Raw genomic sequence first — 21627 nt, 5'->3', positions numbered from 1 at the left:
GTTTCTCTTCTCCCTCTTCTTTTTGGTCATTTGCTACACTGCCTTGCACCTTACCTTGAAGTAGCTCCAGGCTGCTCAAAGCAAGATGGCACATTGATTAGACATAGAACAACTGAGTCCCAGTAGTTGCTTAGGATCTGTGAAGATGTGCAAATAACAGAAGTGTACCGTAAACAATCAAAAGGAAGACATGTTTTTGAGCTCTAGAGGAAATGTGGAAGTGATGTCAAGAATCCCTGGTCAGAAGTCACCTCTGAAGGCTCAACTCATTACAGATAGCTGCTATCTGCAGAGACATATCCATGCAGGGGCTGTCTTTACAACAAGGATCAGAAAGGAATGCAGAGCCATCAATAAAACAAGCCTACAAATAATAAAAGAAGACACTTACTTCATTTCCAGGACCTCCTCCAAATGTTTCCTTCTTTCAGCTCGTAGGTTGGTCAAATGGGTTTCCTTCTCAGCCAAAGACTGTTGTGTAGAGGACAATTTTGCTTTCATTGACTCCAGCTCCTGTTTGACCTTCTCCATAGCCATCATCAGCTCCTCTACCTAAAACATTTTTGGAGAAGACAGGAGGAGAGAAAAATTATACAGTGTGACCAGCTGGAACTTACTAAATGTCACAACTGAATTGGAGTACAAATGTTACCAGGGAATGGATGCTACTCAGCACTTCTGCAGGCTGGAGGCACCATCCAGTGCTGTGGACAGCACATCTACACTTGACCAAAGCAGCATTACAGCTTGGGAGTTAACTTAGTTTGGTTACATAATCATTAAAATACAAACCTTCAACTCTTCCGTATTTCTGTTTCAGAGAATGTACCACAGGGATAAGAGGATGGCCTGCATATGTTAACACTGGCCCACAAAAATGCAAGGCATTAAATGAAACACATTGATAATATACCAAAAGGATAAAACACTTTCACTGTAAATGATGCCTAAAGACATGTGCACTTTAGGAACAAAGGTAACATTTCTGAAGCACGGAGAGGAATGGGTTCCCAAGAAGATGTGAGGCTACTTCCCTCAAAATACCACTTGGACAATGCTTTTAGGCATGTGTTGGGATTTAGCAATGTAAGACATTCAAGGAGCTGCTGTTGGCAGAGAAGTATAGCAAAACAATGCTCCTATCTTCAGCAAACTGGAAAGATTCAGAAACAGCATGATTATAAATTCTGCCACAAATGAAGAGTAATTTTATTTTGCACTCAGAATAGATTCTGTCAGGTAAAATTTGTCACTAATTAACATTCAAAATCACAATACGTGCTTAAATCTAGCTACATATAGCATTCAAAAGCCTCTGGATGTGCTTTAATAATTTTAGAATAAAGCTCAATGGTGCACGCTACTTCCACTGACTTCTTCCATGTAGGTTTTCTCTTTCCATCACAAACCAAGTGTTCATAAATGATTTTATAATGTGCTTTCAACGGGAGAAAATCAGATGCTACTGCTGCACAAAATCAAATATTTGCATAAAATTAGTATGCAAACACAGCACTACCTTGCCTTTATATCCCTCTATAAGTCAACTTGTGATCCACCCTGGAAGTGAATTATTCAATTTACAACAAGCTCAATTTCTACTTACATGTTTTTACAAGGAGAGTTGAGTATGTCATTTGCTATATAGGTGATGTAGGAGGGAAGTATGTAACATGCTTTAATAAATCCTGTACTCCAAAAGGTAGAGCTAATGACTCAGGACAAATCTGGATAATAAGACTGGTTTTGATCCTCAATGGTGACAGAGCAAGAAACATTGCAACGGAGAATTAGATTTATAAAAACCTAGCACAGACATTGTGCAGCATTTACTGCAGAAAGCCTTTTTACCTACATTCAAATGCAGCTGCCAAAAGGTAGTTTTCTTATGTTAGCAAACTAAATAAAATTAAAATATGCAATTATCATAAACTATTCAAAATGTACATCCAAGAATTCATCTAGTAATCAATAGATCAAAGGAGAACCTCAGTGACAAGTAGTCCAAACTGGCAAGTATGGATATAATAACCAAACTTTCCCTACTTTATTAGTGTTTAGTGTGCAAAACAAGACTAGAAATTCTGTCGATTTCTAAAACTAAGATAAAACTCCATACAGTGAAATAGCAAAAATATACCAGAAAAGAATGCAAAGAAGTGCAGAAATAATACTACTAGGATGGAAACTGATTCTTAGAAAAATGGTGAAGTAATGAAGGTGCACTTGTGCATCAGCTGCTACGATATCAGTCTGTTTCCTGTGGGTGGATTCAAAAATACCTACATACACATTTTCCTTAAAACTGAAAAGAGCTATAAACCCCTGGGCTTGAACAGAAAACCACCTGGAATCAGCAAGCCCCCAGCCAACTGCAACAGTCAAAAGGGCCTGTGTCAATTTGTCAGCTGCCAAGATAAAACAACCTCTGAAGCAACATCTCCATAATCAGGTTTGAAATATTTCTGACAGGCTTCCTCCCACTGCCAGCCATCAAGGTCTGCGATGCTAACACTGAAGGAGTGGTTTGCCTGATGTAGATCTGTAGGGTGACAACTCTGAGCTGTTTGGAAGACATGAGGAAACTGGAGCCTGATACCTGGGCCAAGGCTCCTAGGGAGAGGTGGCAAGGGCTAACTCTGCAGGAGTATCTCCTGCAAGTGCTTATTGCAGGTACTTTATCTTTTTCTCATCGCTCTGTTTGATAATTCTTTTAATTCTAAGGTTATAGTTTGTATTTTTGCAGGCCAACAGAAAATTGATCTAATCATGTATTAGGAATGGCTGGAATGTGAGTAGCTTTTAAATTGTGCCAACAACTTGTTTTACAGAACTGTCATTACCTTCCAAGCTCTCCAGCAAAGGCCATTTGTCACACAATTTAAAGACAAAGTTCACCAAAATAGTGATAACTGTATTCACAGTAAAGACTTTGTTGTTCAGATTCATCAGGCTGTAGATAGTCCATGGGTCTATTTCAATTAAACTTCCACAAAACAAAACATTTTATTTGGCAGCTTCTGAATCTTAGTGCAGACCTATCTCAGTAAGCAGTCCTGTGAGAAATGACAGAGAAATGCTCACAAGGAGCAAACTACTTGCAACGCACATTTAATTTAGCCTATACAAAAAACTTCATATCTACCCTTTAATTCTGTCCCCTGAGAGCAGCTAATTACACAATGAAGAAAAAATATTTGCCAAAACCAGAGCTCTTGGCACACTGAGACATTTTCATAGACATGCTGTTGACATTTTCAATTTAGCTGCGGGTAAGCTTGTGCCTTGTGAGTTCTAGCTAGAAAGTCTCCACCCATTTCAGAGGATGCAAAGGGTGAACTCTTGCTACTCTTTTCTCAAATGACAGTAAATAAAGCAAGGTGTATCCTGTCTAGGACATAGCAAAGATTCAGTTCTCTGTAGACAGGCCAGAAAAGTCTTCATGTATTGTGAGCAGAGAACTTAAATGGAGACTTATTTGTTCATCGTTCTTAGGCCTTAACTGACCTGCCCAGGTGACAGCTTATTCCATATCTTTAAGGAAGAACATCAACCTGAAATAAATTTCCATTAGAGGAGAGATTTCCTGAGAGACTGAACAAACTATGTGAAAGAAGGCAAAGAATGTCAATTAGAACAGGATGAGATTCACAGCAGCAGAAAAGGGAAATGTCAAGATAGGACAAATACTTTGCATAGTATTGCATCTCCTTCCTTAGGAAACAGGAAAGCAAGGTGTAAAGAAATGGCAACGAACACGAGAAGTTTATTTATGTCAATGACAGCCTGTAAAGAAATTATTTAATAACAAAAAAACCTGAAGCTCTTTTCAGGAGCCTATCTACCATCTTAACCTCCCTGCTCCTACAGACTGTTATTTCAGCCCTGCAACTGCGAATCAAAACCCAAAAGGCTTTTGCACAGACACAGAGATACCACATTATCTCCAAATATGTAGTGGTTCCAGTAAACCTTTCTGGCCAGGGACTTGCAAAGAGCTTGGTCAAGGTGTCCAAAAGCCAGTAAAAAGCCCGCAAAATTGAGAAAGGGACTGTATACACAAAGTATTACTGAGGCTGGAAATCCTCCCAACCTCTGTACTACTCTTGGAATGATTTCTGATGATCAGGATAGGCAAGCTCCAGTTCCTCACCTGTTACATGAGAACTAATGCACTGCTAAGAACTCCTGAGACACAACTGATATTTCAGGTCAGGAAGAATGCTCACATCAGCTGGTGTGGTTGTTATTGTTTGCCTCTTGAAATCAGAGCCCAAAGACTCTGACACCTGAAGTCAATCCAGACAGATAACTCACTAACAGTACCTCAGCATCCCCCAACACTTTAAATGTTTACATTACAATGCAGTGGCAGCTGCCCTTTTTCTTCCCATTGTGAGCTCTCCTCAGTGATAAAGCATCACCTGAAGATAACTTTTCTACTGCACAGAACATTGTAAAAACCTTCTCTAGCCCTCTCAGGGAAATCGTTCTAGGACTTAATTTTCTGCTTGCACCTTTTCAGGGAAGCAGAGCAATTCTGGTTCATGATCCAAGCCACAAACACATCATGAATGCTGGTAACACAATGTAACTCACCAGAGTAGAACTGTGCAACTCTAGAGAGGCAATGGCAGAGTCATCAGTCGGCGGGAAAAAAAGAGCACAATGCCATACACTTGAAAAAACACTTGCAGGGGCAAAGGCTCTGTTCTGAAATGGTGACCCACACAACCCATGTTTATAGGCTATGTGCCTACCAAGAACGAGGAAAAGGCTAAAGAATGCCCAACACAGCACAAAGGAAAACGTTCTAGTCTCAAGTGATAGGATATGAACGCATCCAAATTCACATGACTGGCATTAAAACTAGCAAATCACTGGTACACTAAATAGAAAATATTTTATGGTAGGTAAGGCTTCTTCTCACCTGTAGATTATCAGTCTTTACAGAAAATATTGTCTATCTTCTTTTGGTTTTCATTTTTTCATAGAATGGTTTGGGTTGGAAGGGCCCTTCAAGCACCACCCTCCTGCCATGCCCTTCACCAGATTAGGCCTCCCAAAGCCCCATCCAACACTGCCCTGAACACTTCCAGTGATGGGACATCCACAACTTCTCAAGGCAATCTGTTCCAGTGTCTCACTGTGCTTATTATACAGAACTTCTTCCCTATCTCCAGCCCAAACTTCATCTCTTTCAGTTTAAAACTACTGACCCTCGTCCTGTAACTAGAGACCTTGGGAAAGAGTCTCTTTCTCTTTCAAGTCCCCTTTTTATACTTCAAGGTTGCAAATGAAGTCTCTCCAGAGCCTTCCCCAGACCGAACAATTCAAATTCCCAGGGTTTCCTCACAGGAGAGGTGCTCCAGCCCTCTGATCATCTTGGCCTCCTCTGGACCTGCTCCAACAGGTTCGTGTCCTTCCTGTGCTGGGGCCCCAGAGCTGGATGCTCCAGCTGGGGTTTCTCCAGAGCTAAACAGAGGGGAGAATCCCCTCCCTCAACCTTACCAGTCTGTAATTAGAAGTCTCTAAGGGCATGACAAAGGTACCTGACTGTTATACTAAGATCCCTACTCCTAGGCTGGAGATACAGTATTTTAGGTCAAACAAGGGAAACACAGTTGAGTGTGTAACTACATACCTGGAATTAGAGTTGTTTTTATGCTTCTGATTGAAGAAAATAAATTCTAGTTATTTCAATATACATACAGACACAGCAGGCCATGGGATAGCTGTTTATATTCATTATTGTGTCTCAGAAGTTCCAGGCAGAATACAAAATTATGGCATTTCAGAGCACACAAGTACAAATACCAACACAACTCATTTTCCATGATGTGTGTATAAAACAATCAATAGATATCTTTTCAAAACCATCTCAGCAGGCTAACAAGTATACTTACAATTATTTGTTTTCTAAACATAGACCTGTTTTGTATAAACAAGAAATTAGCTTTGCAAGACAAAATGTAATAAGAATCTGTAGTTTTGCCCAAAATTAATTATGCAAGCAAAACAAAAAGTCTTGCAGTTAAAAGTCAGTAGAAATAATATCAGAAGGACTGAAAAAGTAATTAATATTTCTCAAAGTGTCACTCTTAGATGACAGTCTCCTATTTATCTACAGCTCTGGAGTTTTTAAAGTATTTTTTATCTCATTTCAACACTGCTGAAATGATAAAGAGACTGCACATTTCTGCATTATCTTTCACTCAGTTAAACTGATTAGACTGCAGAGAAGGAAAAGAAATAAACATGAAAAGAAAGACAAAGACAAGAGATATGGCTCCATGTAAACTTGTTTGGATCCCAGAAAAAATTCCTAGAACAGATGTTAAGACATGGAAAAAGCACAGGCCAGACTTGGGACTTAGGCATGTAATTTAACTGCCTCCAGTAACATATTACGGGGAGAAAGCACTGAGTCTGACATAACTTGGATTGCCAGCAGGACCAGATGGTTTGCTTAAATCACAAGCTAATAAACCTTTACACAAAATAAGAGGGAAATGAGTTATGGCTTCATCATAGCCCCATTTTTGTTAAAGCAGTAGGGTGGCTTTAAGGTACTCTTAAAGACTATATCCAAGACACTTAACTCTTGGCTATTCTGAATTAAGGGAACAAACTTCAAATTCCTATAGATATTGGGAAAACTGTTAGGCATAGCTTCTTTAGAACTAAAAATATCAGAGGAAAAGGAGAGAAATCAGTAAACAAGAAAACTCTTCCTGTCCCTCAGTAAAATTATACTGTAATGCCTGATTTGTAAGGTAAGGACAGCCCTCAACCACAGAACAGCAGAAAGCTCTGCCCCACTGACAGCAGAGCAGTGTAAAGCAGGATGGCTCTGTCCCACCACTCAGGCTGGAGCTCTGGCTTCAATTCAAGCCTCTCTTAGTCAGCACCAGTGCACAGGATGCAGTAATTAAGATGTTTCTATACATCACTTGTACCTGCATCTCAAAGGGGGTGCCAGACTTGCAGCACCCTTTTGCCAAAGTCAGCTGTGTACAGCATTAGAGGACTGTGGCAGACAGCACACGGAGAAGGAGTTCTGTTTGCAGTAAAGAGGGGAGTGAGCATTGAAGCTGTGAAAATGGCTGGTGGATTATCAGTTCTACAGAGAAAGGCAGGGTCTTTTATCATCTGCAATATACAGCAGTAATTTTAGGAATGAACTTTGTTTTTACATTACTGTGTGGCTTTCTTAAGTCTTTGTGCCTTTTGTTTTTTTGGTTGTTTGGATTTTGTACATTCAGCATCCCTGATAAAACAGAGTGTCTTGGTGGCTTAACAGAACTGGTGCCACTGTTCCGTTCTTACCTTATTAAATGGGAAAAAGGAAAGGAGTGAGATAAAGAGAACAAAAGCCCATGGTCTAAAAACCTGCAGGATACTGCAGATGAATGCAATTTTTATTATCACTGTGAAACTGAGACATTTAGACAGCTGATGTCTCTTATTTCCATGAGCTGGTCTCCCAACAAAAACTTCATTATAAAATGAGCATCTGATAATAAAAAGGAGTTAATGCTCTGTATTGCTCTTTGCTGTCTCCACTGATGGTTCTAGGCAAGGAAGAGCACTAATGAGATTGACCAGACATCAGACATTTCCATGTTCCTCCTGCAGAAGCCACACAAACATCAACAAAGACGTCTCTGTCAAGGTTTTTTTTACTTCAGTATTCATCAAGTTTTTTTTTTGCTCATACTCTGAGAGCGCTGAGTTTTTGTATGAAGAAAGAGGAATCAGGATTCACAGATGGTTGGAAAAGAGAAAACTAAGCCTTCAGGACTCAGTAAGTCACAGCTGTGTCCTGTTAGGATGTTTGGAGGTAGCTTTGACAGTTGTATCTCCTAAATGTGGGCTACAACCTACATAAATAAGCAACAGCCTACTGCTGGGACAAGAGCTCTTGAGAAGGAAACAATAATTGCCTCTGCTTAACACAAACAAAATATTTGAGTCAGGCCTTGAATAAAAGTAAGTGAAAACTGAATTCTGATTTCTACTGAGGAAAAGAAACCTGTTTTAGTCACTGGTATCTGAAGAGTGTAACAAGTTACAATTCTATTTCCACATTTTCCTCAAGCAAAACATTACCCAAGGAAACAGTCTCATTATGTTTTTTATTCCACATAACCATACCAAAGGAAGCTGTCTTATTCTACCTTACATGGATCTGTAGTCTCAGGAAACTGTCTTGTGTTTATCTTCCAGGACCAGCAACTCCCAACCCTTGGGAATACGGCAGCAATCACCAGGAAGAATAATCTATCTTGAAAAAACTTGGATTTTGATCACCTTTTAAAAATCTCTACAGAGGCACAGACCCTAGAATGCAGCACATGAAGCACATCCTGTGCAGCGCTGCACATGTTGTGCTCATTTGGCACAATTTATCACATCCAAACAAAATTCTCCAGATCTATGATTAAATCATGATACTCCAGCCACAACTCTAAACATGGCCATCTTCAAAATAAATTGCCCTTTCTTAGGTTACATCTACTGCTGCTAAGGTAGAAGTGAGAATAATTGCCCAAGGATTTCAGCAGGTTTTTACCAGCTTTCTGCAGACCATGCTGGTTTCCATTTTGCTGCATTTTAGACAGTTTCAGGTTAACTAGGATATGTCACTATGGCAGAGAGTTTAGACCTAACTGAATAATATTCAAAGTAAATATTTAACGCTGTGCTACACAGCACAGCAAAGACTGTCAATTTATATAGCACAGATTGATTTTCCAAAGAGAAAAATTCTGGTATGATGTATTAACTCATTACAAGCAGTGAAAAACGTTATGCTGATTCCATATACAACTTTAACACTCTTTTCCCAAAAGACATTAAGGATCATGAACATAAATAAATGAAAGCACATGCACTGCCATGTGAAGGTTGAACATGTGGCAACTGAAGAAGCACAGTCTCATTGGCAAACTCAGCGAAGTTTCCACCTCTACAAACTTCTGGAAGCAGATCTTTAGTATTGTAGTTAACAAAAAGCAAGTAGCAGAACCTAACTACAATAAATAAAAAGAACTTCCACTATTTGGAGCCAACTGAATTCAGGCTGAAATTCAGTGAAGGGTTTGAAGGAATCCAATGGTAAACAGCAGTACAGGGAAGTCAGGAAGTTTTTGTGTGAGTAGGAAACACTTCAAATGAAGAGGCATCCTCAATTTAATGAGCCTCAAGATTGTCAGCCTTCTGTGTTTTTCTATATAGAAGAATGCTATGGAAAAGAATATTTATTTTCTTGTACTTCATGGATTTGGAGGAAAAATCAACAAGAACATATATGAATCTAATGTTCAAGTCTAATGAGTTTTTCTAATGCTCTGACCTACATATTATTGTATCACACTTGCATTTAAGATCACAGAGAATGCAACTGGAAAAGGAAGTTAAAATGAAAAAAGCACAGGACTAGCTTAAACAAATATTAACACAAGTATTTGTGTGGGTCCTCACAATTACAAGCAAGCATTAATGTAACCAAGTCTGCAAGAATTTGATTTTCTCTTGAGCCACAACAAATAAAATGCTGTCTAGAAGTAGGTGCTTAAGAAAATAATATAACAGCCAGAGAGATGCCAAGAGAGAGCTTTGTCTGGGATACCTGACTTAGTACAAGGCATAATGTGAAATCAGTATTTATCTATTAAACAATAAAAATGGATAAAAATACAGACAAAATGATCTTAAAATCAGCACTTGCACCAAATTTATATATAACATTTTCCATCAGTATTTCTCATTTCATTAAATGAAAAGGTGAGTTATATGGAGAAATGCTCAATGTATATTTTGCACAGAGGTTAATTACACTTTCAGTGTCCCCAGTTCTCCTGAAAGTCATCAAATTTTGACTACTTTGCAACCTTGAACGAGAGCAACAAATTAAACAAAAACAAAGTCATCTTCCCTGGAGGAATTTAAAAGACAGGTAAATGTGGTGTTTAGGAACATGGTTTAGTGGTGGGATTGACAGTATCAGGTTCATGGCTGGGCTCAATGATCTTAGAGGTCTTTACCAACCTAAACAGTTCCATGATTCTAGAAGATTTTGAATGGTTTTTTTTTTTTTTTTCTATAATGTTAGAAAAAGATCTCTGCCTCAAAGTTGTTAGGCATGATTTCCTATTCATGTCTCTCTCTATTCATTTTTCCCATCTGGAGATAAAAAAACCCTCCCAAGCCCCCAGCTCAGCACAGCTGAACACAACTAAGACAGAAAAAATTCCACTCTTCCACCTCCTAAAAGGTACATTACTGAATGCAAAGGGAATTACACACCAAATTACCTCTCCCTTGCAGGGAGTGTGACTCAGTACTAATCCGGGTATTTTTAAAGGAAAAGGTTATGTAATCCATTTAAATATCTGGAGAAAAGAAGTAACATTACAGAGATATAGTGCTCCTAAAAATTACTGCAAACATATTCACTGACAGGGCCCAGTGAACTTCAGTTACCCAAAATGCTTTCTCCAACCAAAGGAGAACAATCAGACAAAAGAATATAGTAAATCTCCTGGAAAATAATGGTAAGATTATACTTTGGGCTGACACTGACTTAAAAAGCTCTTAAAATTTTTATCAGTTAAACAAAGTAAAATATAAATTTTTAGCACAGAATTTTACTTAATATGAACTAAGTACTCAAATTACTTTGCACATGTACATATAAACACACACTCAAAAGCCTGAATGATTTTGGCAGACTTTTACAGAAAAGAGCTTTTCAGCAGATATTCAAGGGAAGTTCAGCCAAAGAAATGTAAACTCCCAAGAAAAATCTTAAAAAAAACCCTCCAGCACCTTTATCCCCAAGCCACACTGTGGATTACTGCCTTGATCCAATATCTTGAAGTTTATCAAATTTCTCACTAGGAGATATAGAAGAGACAAAAACATTCATTAAAAGCAAGCTGTCCAGCATGTATTACAAAGCAGTCAGAACTCTTGACATTTCTGTGGTGCTCAGAAAATATCTACAAATAACTGGTTCTTGAGAAATTCCACTTTATATTTTTCCTTTACAGGGACCTGCAGAAAGTAACTTAGTGTGTCAGAATTTGTGCTGTGAAATAATTCCAATTATTTCACAACATATGTGAGAAAGTATTTCAGATCTATTTCAGTAACAGAATGCTCAGCAAAAAGGATATGTTTTAATTTATCTTGTATTTTTAGAAGGTATTTGATAGGACAGCATCCAATATATGATAATTCTGTTGTAAACGTAATTTCTGTTCTATTCTTACAATGAATTGTAGTCTAAATAATATTTGCTAGAAAGTTAAACCCAGAATGGTGTTCTGACAGAAGGGCAAATGACAGATACAATTCAAAACTCAAAACTTGGTGAGAATTTCAGTACAGTAACTTACAGATAAGACAAAAAGCTCTTGGAGGCTCTATTCCACATTCAAACCCTTGCAGACCTTCTATTTACAGTAGGGAAATGGGAGAGAACTGTGAAAAAGGTTTTGGTTGAGTTATTAAGCTATTTAATCTTTATTTTTCCTTAACAAACAGATAACAATTTTGAAGTAGGCATATGTGATACAGAATATCAGAAGTCTTGTTATCAACATATTTTACATGTAATATATACCTGAAATAATATTAAATCCTGCTGAAATAATTTATAGAGACAGTGGGAGAAAGTAATGAGTGTAAGAAAATACATTGAAACAATACATTACTTTTACAATATTCAGTCTTTTATATTTTCCTTAAAAAAAAGAAAATAGAAAAATCTGCCCTGTTTAGGATAAAAAGACACAATGTATGAATAAAGATACAGCTATTTACAGGTTGACATAATTAACTTCATTTAAAATGTCCCACTGCAAACCATAACTTCAAAAAAATTTGATGGAAGGTGTCAAGGTCAGACTGCTAACTTAAAAATTTCAGTGGAAGTAGCTATTTAAGGAAGGAAGGAATGACAAAGTAATGGCCATTATTTTATGTGTTTATTTGCCATTACATTTTGGGGTAAGGAGTTAAATGCTAGCTGATACTACAAAGAAAGTGCATTTAATCAGGACTTGATATTCATGAGAGAACAGAGCTGCGCTACTATCAGCAGGAATGTTATTTAAATTTCTAAAATCTTCTGCTTTTCAAATTTGAAGGAAATAAAATAAGCTAGGGAAATGTATGTTGTGGTCAGGCAATGCACCATTTCACTCAAAGAAATAGGAGCCCATTGTAAAGGCTGCAATAAGTTTCTGGTAAAAATATTTTTAGTAATAATACAAGCAACCCCTGCCTTCACTTCTCAGTCTTGCCCACACAGGTCAACACTTCCTCAGATGTACCTCAAGTTGTGCATGGGGATTCATGAACCAGGGCAATGAAGTGCTTCACACGAAAGAATCCCTTCAAGAAGTAAGACAGTTGTTACCATGAGCTGCTCTAGGTCGCTGCTCCATTTCACAACAGAGTCCCAGAATGACCTCGGCTGGAGAAACAGCTGAGACTAGCTATTTAAGGAAGGAAGGAATGACAAAGTAATGGCCATTATTTTATGTGTTTATTTGCCATTACATTTTGGGGTAAGGAGTTAAATGCTAGCTGATACTACAAAGAAAGTGCATTTAATCAGGACTTGATATTCATGAGAGAACAGAGCTGCGCTACTATCAGCAGGAATGTTATTTAAATTTCTAAAATCTTCTGCTTTTCAAATTTGAAGGAAATAAAATAAGCTAGGGAAATGTATGTTGTGGTCAGGCAATGCACCATTTCACTCAAAGAAATAGGAGCCCATTGTAAAGGCTGCAATAAGTTTCTGGTAAAAATATTTTTAGTAATAATACAAGCAACCCCTGCCTTCACTTCTCAGTCTTGCCCACACAGGTCAACACTTCCTCAGATGTACCTCAAGTTGTGCATGGGGATTCATGAACCAGGGCAATGAAGTGCTTCACACGAAAAAATCCCTTCAAGAGTAAGACAGTTGTTACCATGAGCTGCTCCAGGTCACTGCTCCATTTCACAACAGTCCCAGAATGAGCTCACCTGGAGAAACAGCTGAGATGTGCACCCAAGTACGGGGAAGAAAGTGAGCAAGGAAAAGGAGAGCGTGAAGTATTTTAGGTCAGAAAACATTTGTGAACCATGCCCTTCAATAAGGAAGGCTAAAAATGCCAGTAATCCTACTGCTGTGCTCCTTAAGACAAGAACCTGTCGCTAATTACTGATCCGCACTGAGTCACAGAACTTAAACTTGTGTTTCACTTTATTTCACAGAAAGGGTCCCACTCTTTCATGGAGATCAAAGCACGTTTCCAGCGTTGTCCTGGGAATGGTGCTGGTTAGGACTCAATTCATACAAAGGATAACTGCTGCTTCCTGCTGCAGGAGAAGGGATGGTAACATGCACCAGGACGGTGAAAGGGCTTGTGAACAAGACAGGGTCTCTTTTCAAAGAAAAGCTCCAACTGTTTTTCTCAGGGAGCAACTACTGCTGTATTTCTGAGCAGGGAAAAACTTCTATGCAATTCTGTTTTTCCCCCCTGAGGAACATAATGACAGCTTTTCTACAATAAACCCAGATGTGGTTAATGCAGAAATAGTGTCTGAATCTACATTTACCATGTCTAATAAAAAAACCTTTAATAATAAAGTGTTCATCTGAGAAATCCTACCTTCAGCCTTATGGGAGTACTAACAAAGAAGTCTGCATACATCTTCTGACCTTCCACACAAAGGGCTGAATTATTGGGCCCAGCCACAGTACAAAAAAGACCACAGCTGCGAGGAATTCACAACGGTATCTACATAGAGGATTCAGCAGGTGCACCATCAAAACCAGGTGACTATTATTAGAAAGAAAGGCTTGAAGAACTTTCAAGCCTTCCCACCTATGCAAGACTGCCTCATCTGCTTTCTGTATGGCAGGGTTTCTGTATACAAATCAGTAGGGATAATAAAATTATGCCCAATTCAATGGGGGCACTGTTTCCAGCAGGAAATGCCTGATTTTACTTTTGAGAAAGATGAAAGAAAGACCAGGTCTAAAATGGTGAAATAAATAGAAAGCTTTTAGTCAGCAGGAGACATCTTGCATACACAGATTGTGTATTAACACAGTTACCCACTGTCACAGTTCATACACACTGACAGGATATTTTCAAACACTGGATTAAAGAGAACAACATTTCAGGATATATGAGAACCATGAAATCCAGGGTGGCTTCGTGGACACTGTAATTCAAATCTGAAGCCTATAAAATAGCACAACACCACACATCATGAGATGATGGAGGGCAGGATTACACAAGACAAGGCTACAGTAACAACACGAAATACTGGGGCAGAGGCACACACAGATGAGATGTCCTCATACCTTGAACCACCTAAAGCCAAAATGGTTGACCTCATGCACTGATTCATTAAAAAGCTTCAGACAGGCAGTGAAGTGGCAGAATGGTAGAAAACAAGATAAACAAGAGAGGAAAGAAAAAGCATGCAATTAAAAGCAAATTACAGTCAGCTTGAACAACATCAACATTTTAAAAATCACACACAGCAGTCACACTTGGTCTAAGAATATTAATAACCTATTATGGTTTGTGAAAGTCAATGGATTTGCCATTGATCATATATGGAACATGGAGTCTTGCATTTTAAAACTCTAATATTACCTGTGTTTGTCTCTCAAAATTCTACAAAGAACTTCCACAGGACATAATAAAACAAAGAGGGTGTTCTTGAAAAGTAATTGGAGGAATATGCACTGAAAAACATTTGAAGGGAAGTCTCCTCTGCACCTTGGAAAAGCAGCTACTTGCCACCACTCTAAATACACCAGACTGTATTTAACTGACACCAGAACAAAATCCTGCTGGACCAAGTGGGGCACAGCAGGTCTCCCAGGGCTGACTAGAACAAGAGTCTGCAGATCTTTTTCCACTGTGCTGATTTGTTGCTCATATTTTAAAAACCACAGCTGGTCTGAGGTGGCAGTTTAGTTCTGTTGCAGTAAGCCACTGCTGTCATAGATGTCAACTTGTTTTTCTTCCAATACTGCTGCTCTCATTCCATTCTGCTTTCTCCTCCTCATTTCTGCATGCACTGCTACATCCAAATTAATTTCTTTTTTATGCTGTTACCTACCATATTCCTTTTTTATGTTGTTACCCACAAAACCTACTTGTTTTGGCTCTCTTCCTCTCTTCTCAATCTCTCTCTTGACCCTGATGGTTTATTGATCTTCTGGCTGTGCATTTCCCTGCCTTGCCTCATTTTGAAGATGTTACATCCAATTCAAACAACCTATTTTTTATGTTTATATGTATATATTTTTATAATTATACATTTTTATATTCTATGAGCAACAGTTTCTAGGTGCTCAAAGAATATAAAAATGGTCACTTTGTCTTGTAACTGATTAATTAAAACATAATATCCTAGGCATCAAATCACATACCATTTTGATTACTTTTGTGCCTCATCATAGAACCCAATGCTTTGTCAGATATATTTTCCTTTCAAGGAGGTCTAATATTCGAAGTAGCATTCACTACTCAGTTAACATTTCTATTTAATGCAATTTTTTTAAAGGCTACAAGAAGTTTGGAAAGAACACATTCTTAAAAGGGAGTTCCATCCCACTGTCTATGATCCTAAAATACAGCAACCAGAATTATCCTCAATACAACTATCAGCAAACAGCTGAGGTTGACTCTGGCTCATAGAGAAACAATTGCTATCTTCAGGAAAACTTGGATTTTTACTTCTTTTTCATTAATACCTGTGATACAAGAACACATTATAAGAAAAACCTCTTAAAATGCTTTAAAGTGCGCTTGGTCAGAAGTGTTATTAAGTAAATAACAAAGACAATGAGATTCCTCCATTGAAATGCAAAGGCTCCTGCTTGCTAATTACTGTCATAAGGAACAGTGAAAAACACTGAAGAGGCTCATAAAATTAAGAGTGCCAATTTCAGCTACTGCTTCACAAGCTTTATCAAAATCTCATGGATTTATTCATAACTTAGGGTATGCTTTCTTGATGATTACTTACCTGAGCTAAAATCAGGAATGTCCATGATTCTTCAGTGTTACCAGCGACACAAAATCAATTAACAAAATTAACAATAAACAAAAAAGTTTCTTGTGGCTTCAGTACACAGGTCAGGAATGTCCATGATTCTTCAGTGTTACCAGCGACACAAAATCAATTAATGCATGAAAGTTTCTTGTGGCTTCAGTACACAGTGTATTTTCTGTGTGCATGCTTGGCTTAAGCCAAGGGATTTGTCTTTTTAACCAATTGTTTTGCAAGTGCAAGGAGGCTGTGGTCCACAAACATAATCAGGCTAGTAAAAACCATTGTCTTTCAAATTAATTCAATGAACAAGACAGTAAATCTAAGTATACCTTACACACAGGAAGGCAGCTTTGACAGGCAAGACAGATCAGAAGAGCTATTTAAAGCAATCATATTTCAAAAGCTCAGTATACCTTATATTTTGATTTTAATTTCAAGAAAATCTTACCTATGAAATACAAGTATGAAGCTTACTATGAAGGCTTTGCTGATTTTATGAGCTCTGTTACCTAACAGTGGAACAGACATACAGGATCACCAAAGAAAGCCAGCTGTGTTTCACACAGGAAAGCAGGAAAATTAGTACTTTACTGTCTGGTTACTTTCCTAGGAGGGCTACCAGTGACTTTACAAGATTGCAGACCTGTTTCTCAGCATTGATCCTGGCTGACTCCTCTTGTGCTAGCACCATTTCCCGCTCTGCAGTTATCTGAACACTTTCTCTGAGTGCCTCTTCCAACTCTTCAATCCGATCATCCTTTTTACGCAGATTGTCCTGGAAAATGACGGGAGACGAGGTGAAGACGACTTGTTTGGAAGTACAGCCTTTTAAACCAACCAAGTTTCAAGCCAACCAAAATGTGTTTCTCCCTCCCAAGGTGCAATTGCAGGCAAATAATCTTCACACAAAGGAAAGAATGATGAAGGGATGGAGGAGTAAGAGGAAGATCGCAGTAAAGAGAAGGAGAAAGCCAGCAAAGCAGGACCTCAGAGCAAGAGTGCTTGTCTGGTGTGGCTGTACCACAGTCCTGCCAGATTATACAGCACAGAGAAGCAAGGATTGTTGGAAAATAAGGATTAGTAAGCAGCTCTGAAGAAGCAGAGAAGCCAGAAGTGGCAGGAAAAAGTAGCAGGCATTCAGAATTGCCCGTTGGCTCGCACATTCAGCAGCAGGAGTGGTAAGAAGGGAAACAGAGCACTGCACTTTGGAATTTGTATTTCCAGGTTAAGAGGGAGAAAAGCAAACACTGACCCAACAGTCTTCCACTGTTCAGTTAAGTCTTAAAGGAAGTTTTACACCCAAGGCCTGCTAGGAAATATGAAGGATTCATCTGGGCTGTCTGAATCTCAAACATTCAAGGATTAAGACTCCCTAAAATCTTATTCTTTGATAAAGAGCATCCTCACAGCTGTGAGTTCAGATGTGCCTCATATGTTCAGACCACTGAAGAAAACTTACTGCTCCTCAAAAAATGTTTTATTGGTTTCTATAAGCAGCATAACTTAAATATATATATATACACACACACACACACAAAATAATGGTATTGTTATTTGTAAAGGAGACTCTCCTAACTTTAATCTTGCAAGGAAAATAAATGTGTCTCTCCTGCTTCTGCAGAAGCAGCTTCACAGAAGCCTTCAAAGCAGGCTGTGCATACATGAATGCCCTAGACCATGAGCACTTAACAAATCCACCACAAGGGAGCAGCTTGATGGAAGATTTCTGCATTTCTTGTCTTATAGATTGGTTTAGATCATAGGGTTCCAATGAGATATTAATGCACACTGAAGTTAATATATGGCTTTTTAGCCATCTCAGTAGCAGTGGAAAAAACAAAAATGCTTTTATTTTTTGGTATTTTCCTCTTTGTCAGATGTACCCCTTTGGCTTCTGTCCTTTTGTATTTAGGATTGTAATTTTCCACTTACATTGAAAGAGTTTTGTACCATATAAAGAATAAGGAAAAAGAAGACTGACTTGGAGAAAAATTGTCCTTGCAACCTTCATAATGAAAAAATTACTCACTGGAGTTTAACAAATGAATCTGACTTATTCCTTGATTCCTGCTTTCTAGGACCATATCCTCAAAGACAGTTGTATGAAAACCATTTCTGACAGTCTCAAAACTGCCACTTTCAATGAGAGTGTTCAAGCAGAGATGCAAAGCTTTGTATCAGACTAGTGCAGGACATGTGGCACCACTGCCCTGGTAAAGAGCAAAGTTGATGTTTAGCCACCAGCACAGGCAGCAGGAGTTGTTAGGCTTTGCAAGCAGAGCAGCTTTCAGCTGATGGTTACATTGCAAGATTGATTCACAGGGCAAGTAATTGCTGTTTTCTAAGGAAACAAATGGAGAGATCTACATTTCAAAAATAGGAGTTGCTTAACATGTTTTCATATTTTCAGAATCTTTTAGGAACACTGATAACATCTTCCAAAAATACTTTATAGTTATCATAAGCATAAATGCAGTCTCATCAAAAAGATGAATAAGGTTACAAAAAGTTGTGCAAGGAATAGTAGATATAGGAAATATTTATTTGCCTATCTGCATTACAGAGTAATTAATAACTTTACTCCTTGATACATCATTCATGGACAGTCAGGTGAATGTGTAGCTCTCTGTGTCAATTAACAGAAGTGGGAATTGTACATTTGAACAGCGGCATTTAAAATGGAAACTCCTTTAAAATAAGAATGCAGAATTAAACATTCTAACACATAGGTATATCCACTCTTCATTCCAGGCAAACATTTCAGAGGTGAATTCAACACTGTATTAAACATGACACTATACAGTGCTCCATTCAAACAAGTGAATGCTTGAGGGACAGGAGGAAGAAAAACTGGTGATAATAAAAATACAGTGCCACATTACCTGAACTTGAAAAATCTATATTCATATATAATTACTTTTCCTAAAATAATACATAAACTTTTACATATATGATAGAGGGTCACAAAAATCCAGGCTGACTTAGAATGAATTGCCTAGAAATGGTGAACTTTAACACAAATGACCCACCCAGTAAGAAAAGCCTGAGTATAAGTTTTTCCTTTCTGTCTCAGTCAAACCTATTTAAAAGATGTGTAATTTTACTCTTCTAACAGTGTCATGATGTGTGTGACCACCTGACAAAACCACACAAATGACTGGCAGGAGCAGCAGGTTAGGTAGCACATCCATTAGTGCAGCATAGTTTCAAAACACTCTTAAAGAATGATTTTGTTTCTAGCTCATTGATTTGTGACTGATTAGTATTTGAATGACTTAAAAAAAAATATAAGCTGCTGTCTCATATTTGTAGATAAAATTGAAGTGAACCTTTTGACACACCAGCATGTTCTTCCAACTGTTTGGCTCTGAACTCTAAAACATGACAGGCTCATGCTGACCTGTGCTGCTGCTTTCCTCCATTTACTTACATGAAGTATTCTACCTTTATTGTGCTAAGATTTAAACTCTGGAAAAATCTCATATCAATTTTAACTACAGTTATAACATGTTTCCTACAGTGACTGTTCCTCTGAAGCAAACATACCTTTGAGCATCACACCAATGGCAAATCTCCCTGTATTTTGATAAAATATCAGAATGATAAACAGTGACAGCCCTTTTTCAGGAATCTTATACAGATGACTACTCCAAAAGAAAACATCACTTACCTGTGCAGTAACTGCGTTCTTCAAGGTGTATTATCTACCCAAATACCTCTGTGACCCTCCTTCCCTTACCCTCCTGCATCCCATGTGCAGGAGATTGCACAGCAGAGATGGAATTAGACTGGGATACAGGAGACAGCTCTGCCTTTATGCTCACTGGTGGCAGCACACAGAAAATGAAAAACCCATTCGACACTGTGGGAGTGCCAAGAGTTCAGGCACAATAAAAATTTTTGCTACCTATGCTGTGATCCAGTTGCTGATTCACATGCAAAACTAATTCCATCCATGCCTGTCTGAAAGCCTGAAAGGAAAAGGTGGTGTGACTGATGCACATTTCTGGGATTTTCCTTTCACTTCAGGAAGGAAGTGGTGGGATGGCCAAGTGATGCATGTTAAAATGATGTATCAATTTAATCTATCCTGCAGTCATGTGATGTGTAATCTGCCATGAAGTTTTATGCAAGTGCATGAAATAGGATACATGCTTTCACCAAGACATTTAGGTTCAATTAAATCTGAGGTATCCTGGCAAACTTCATAACTGTGTCTTGAACTACACTCACAAAGATCTTTATGGCCTAATTTCACTCTTGGAATTAAGGTGGATTTCTCTATAAAGCTCTTGGGAAAGATTAGTTAACAGTTTGAGAAAGCAATGAAATGATCCTCTTAACTGCTGAAAGCATTTCTAGGAGTAGAGAATCACCTAGATAGGGAAAGAATACTATCATATAACCCTGTAAATAATGCAATAGCACATTTCACCTGTGTATTTTATAGATCAGATGAGAAGAATGCAATACTGGAAGAGTTTTGCACTAGGAATCAATTACTTTTTAAACAGTGGAATCATTCCATCATTATGAGCCCTTACTCCTGTGAATTATTGCTTTTTCTTATCTCGTATTTCCTCAAGAAGCCATGACCTAGACAAAGAACTTAACAACCTCAGTCCATTCTAGATGGAATAAAACTCTCCCTAGAAAGAAAACCCCTCCTTTGTGAACTGACCTTCCACTGGGAAGTGGAATGTGGGAACTCAGGACTGTCAGCTGCCTCAAGTACTACTTAAAGCTTCCTCATGGATGCAATCATTTAGATCTTGAGACAACAAATTCTTCAACAACATTTGGAGACAGTCCATCCACAAATGTTAAGATGTTTTTCCTAGTTAAATATAGGAAAAATTGAAATCTTCTTCAAAGACTTCTCAAAATCTTCCATAAAGTTCCCTTGCTTCCTCTTTTTGGCCATAACCAGAACCAAAAATGAAGAAGAAAAATTGGTTCTACTTATAGTCAGCGCATTACTGAGGACTTCTGGTTTGGAATCACAGGAATCTAACAAAAGATGCCTAAAGATTCACAAAATTATTGAAGGTGGGTTTCTGCAGTGTTGGTTGAACTACTGAACCCAGAAGGAAAGATGTTATGTCAAATACCTACTCTTCACAATAGGAAAATTGGTGAAAACAAATCAGTTAAATAATGTCTGCTTTTCTCTGAAAAAGATCTGTAAAAACCAGCATGTTTTCCTAAGAAGATCCTAAGGGAATATACAGTGTGGTGCTACCAAAAGGAGGTATTACAGTTTCATTTGATTTCAGGAGCAAACAATCATAGGGCCTTAAAGCTCAGGTGAGATCTCCCTCATTCAGTTCCACATGCTGATCAACTACTTCAAGTCTCTGAACAAGAAAAGCACACAAAATTGTCACTCATAAATGGGGAAATGCCTCTCACAATACTTTGACTTTTGGGGTTTTCAAGAATATACATGAGGTAAATGCTGAAGGCCAGAACCCCATGGTACAAAACCCAAATGGTAGTTATGACAGGATCTAGCTCAAAAGGAGTGTTTGGGGTCCTTCT

At 38.2% G+C, this 21627-nt stretch overlaps 1 protein-coding gene across 6 annotated transcripts in view; it reads right to left on the bottom strand.

Moving 5' to 3' along the window:
• The window catches only part of ERC1 (ELKS/RAB6-interacting/CAST family member 1), a 270885-nt gene that overhangs the window by 99534 nt on the left and 149724 nt on the right, over positions 1-21627 (bottom strand). For all 6 annotated transcript variants that reach the window (XM_041398556.1, XM_041398557.1, XM_041398558.1 and 3 more), the window contains 2 exons: positions 16730-16861; positions 392-552 (listed from right to left, as the gene is read on the bottom strand). In XM_041398556.1, coding sequence (XP_041254490.1) covers positions 392-552; positions 16730-16861 — 293 coding nt within the window. The remainder of the gene's footprint in view (positions 1-391; positions 553-16729; positions 16862-21627) is intronic.

The sequence above is a fragment of the Onychostruthus taczanowskii genome, unplaced genomic scaffold, assembly GCF_017590055.1.
Source record: "Onychostruthus taczanowskii isolate IOZ18803 unplaced genomic scaffold, ASM1759005v1 scaffold15, whole genome shotgun sequence".
Classification (NCBI taxonomy): Eukaryota; Metazoa; Chordata; class Aves; order Passeriformes; family Passeridae; genus Onychostruthus; species Onychostruthus taczanowskii.
The sequence above is the reverse complement of the archived record's forward strand: the minus strand, read 5'-3'. Positions and strand labels throughout refer to the sequence as shown.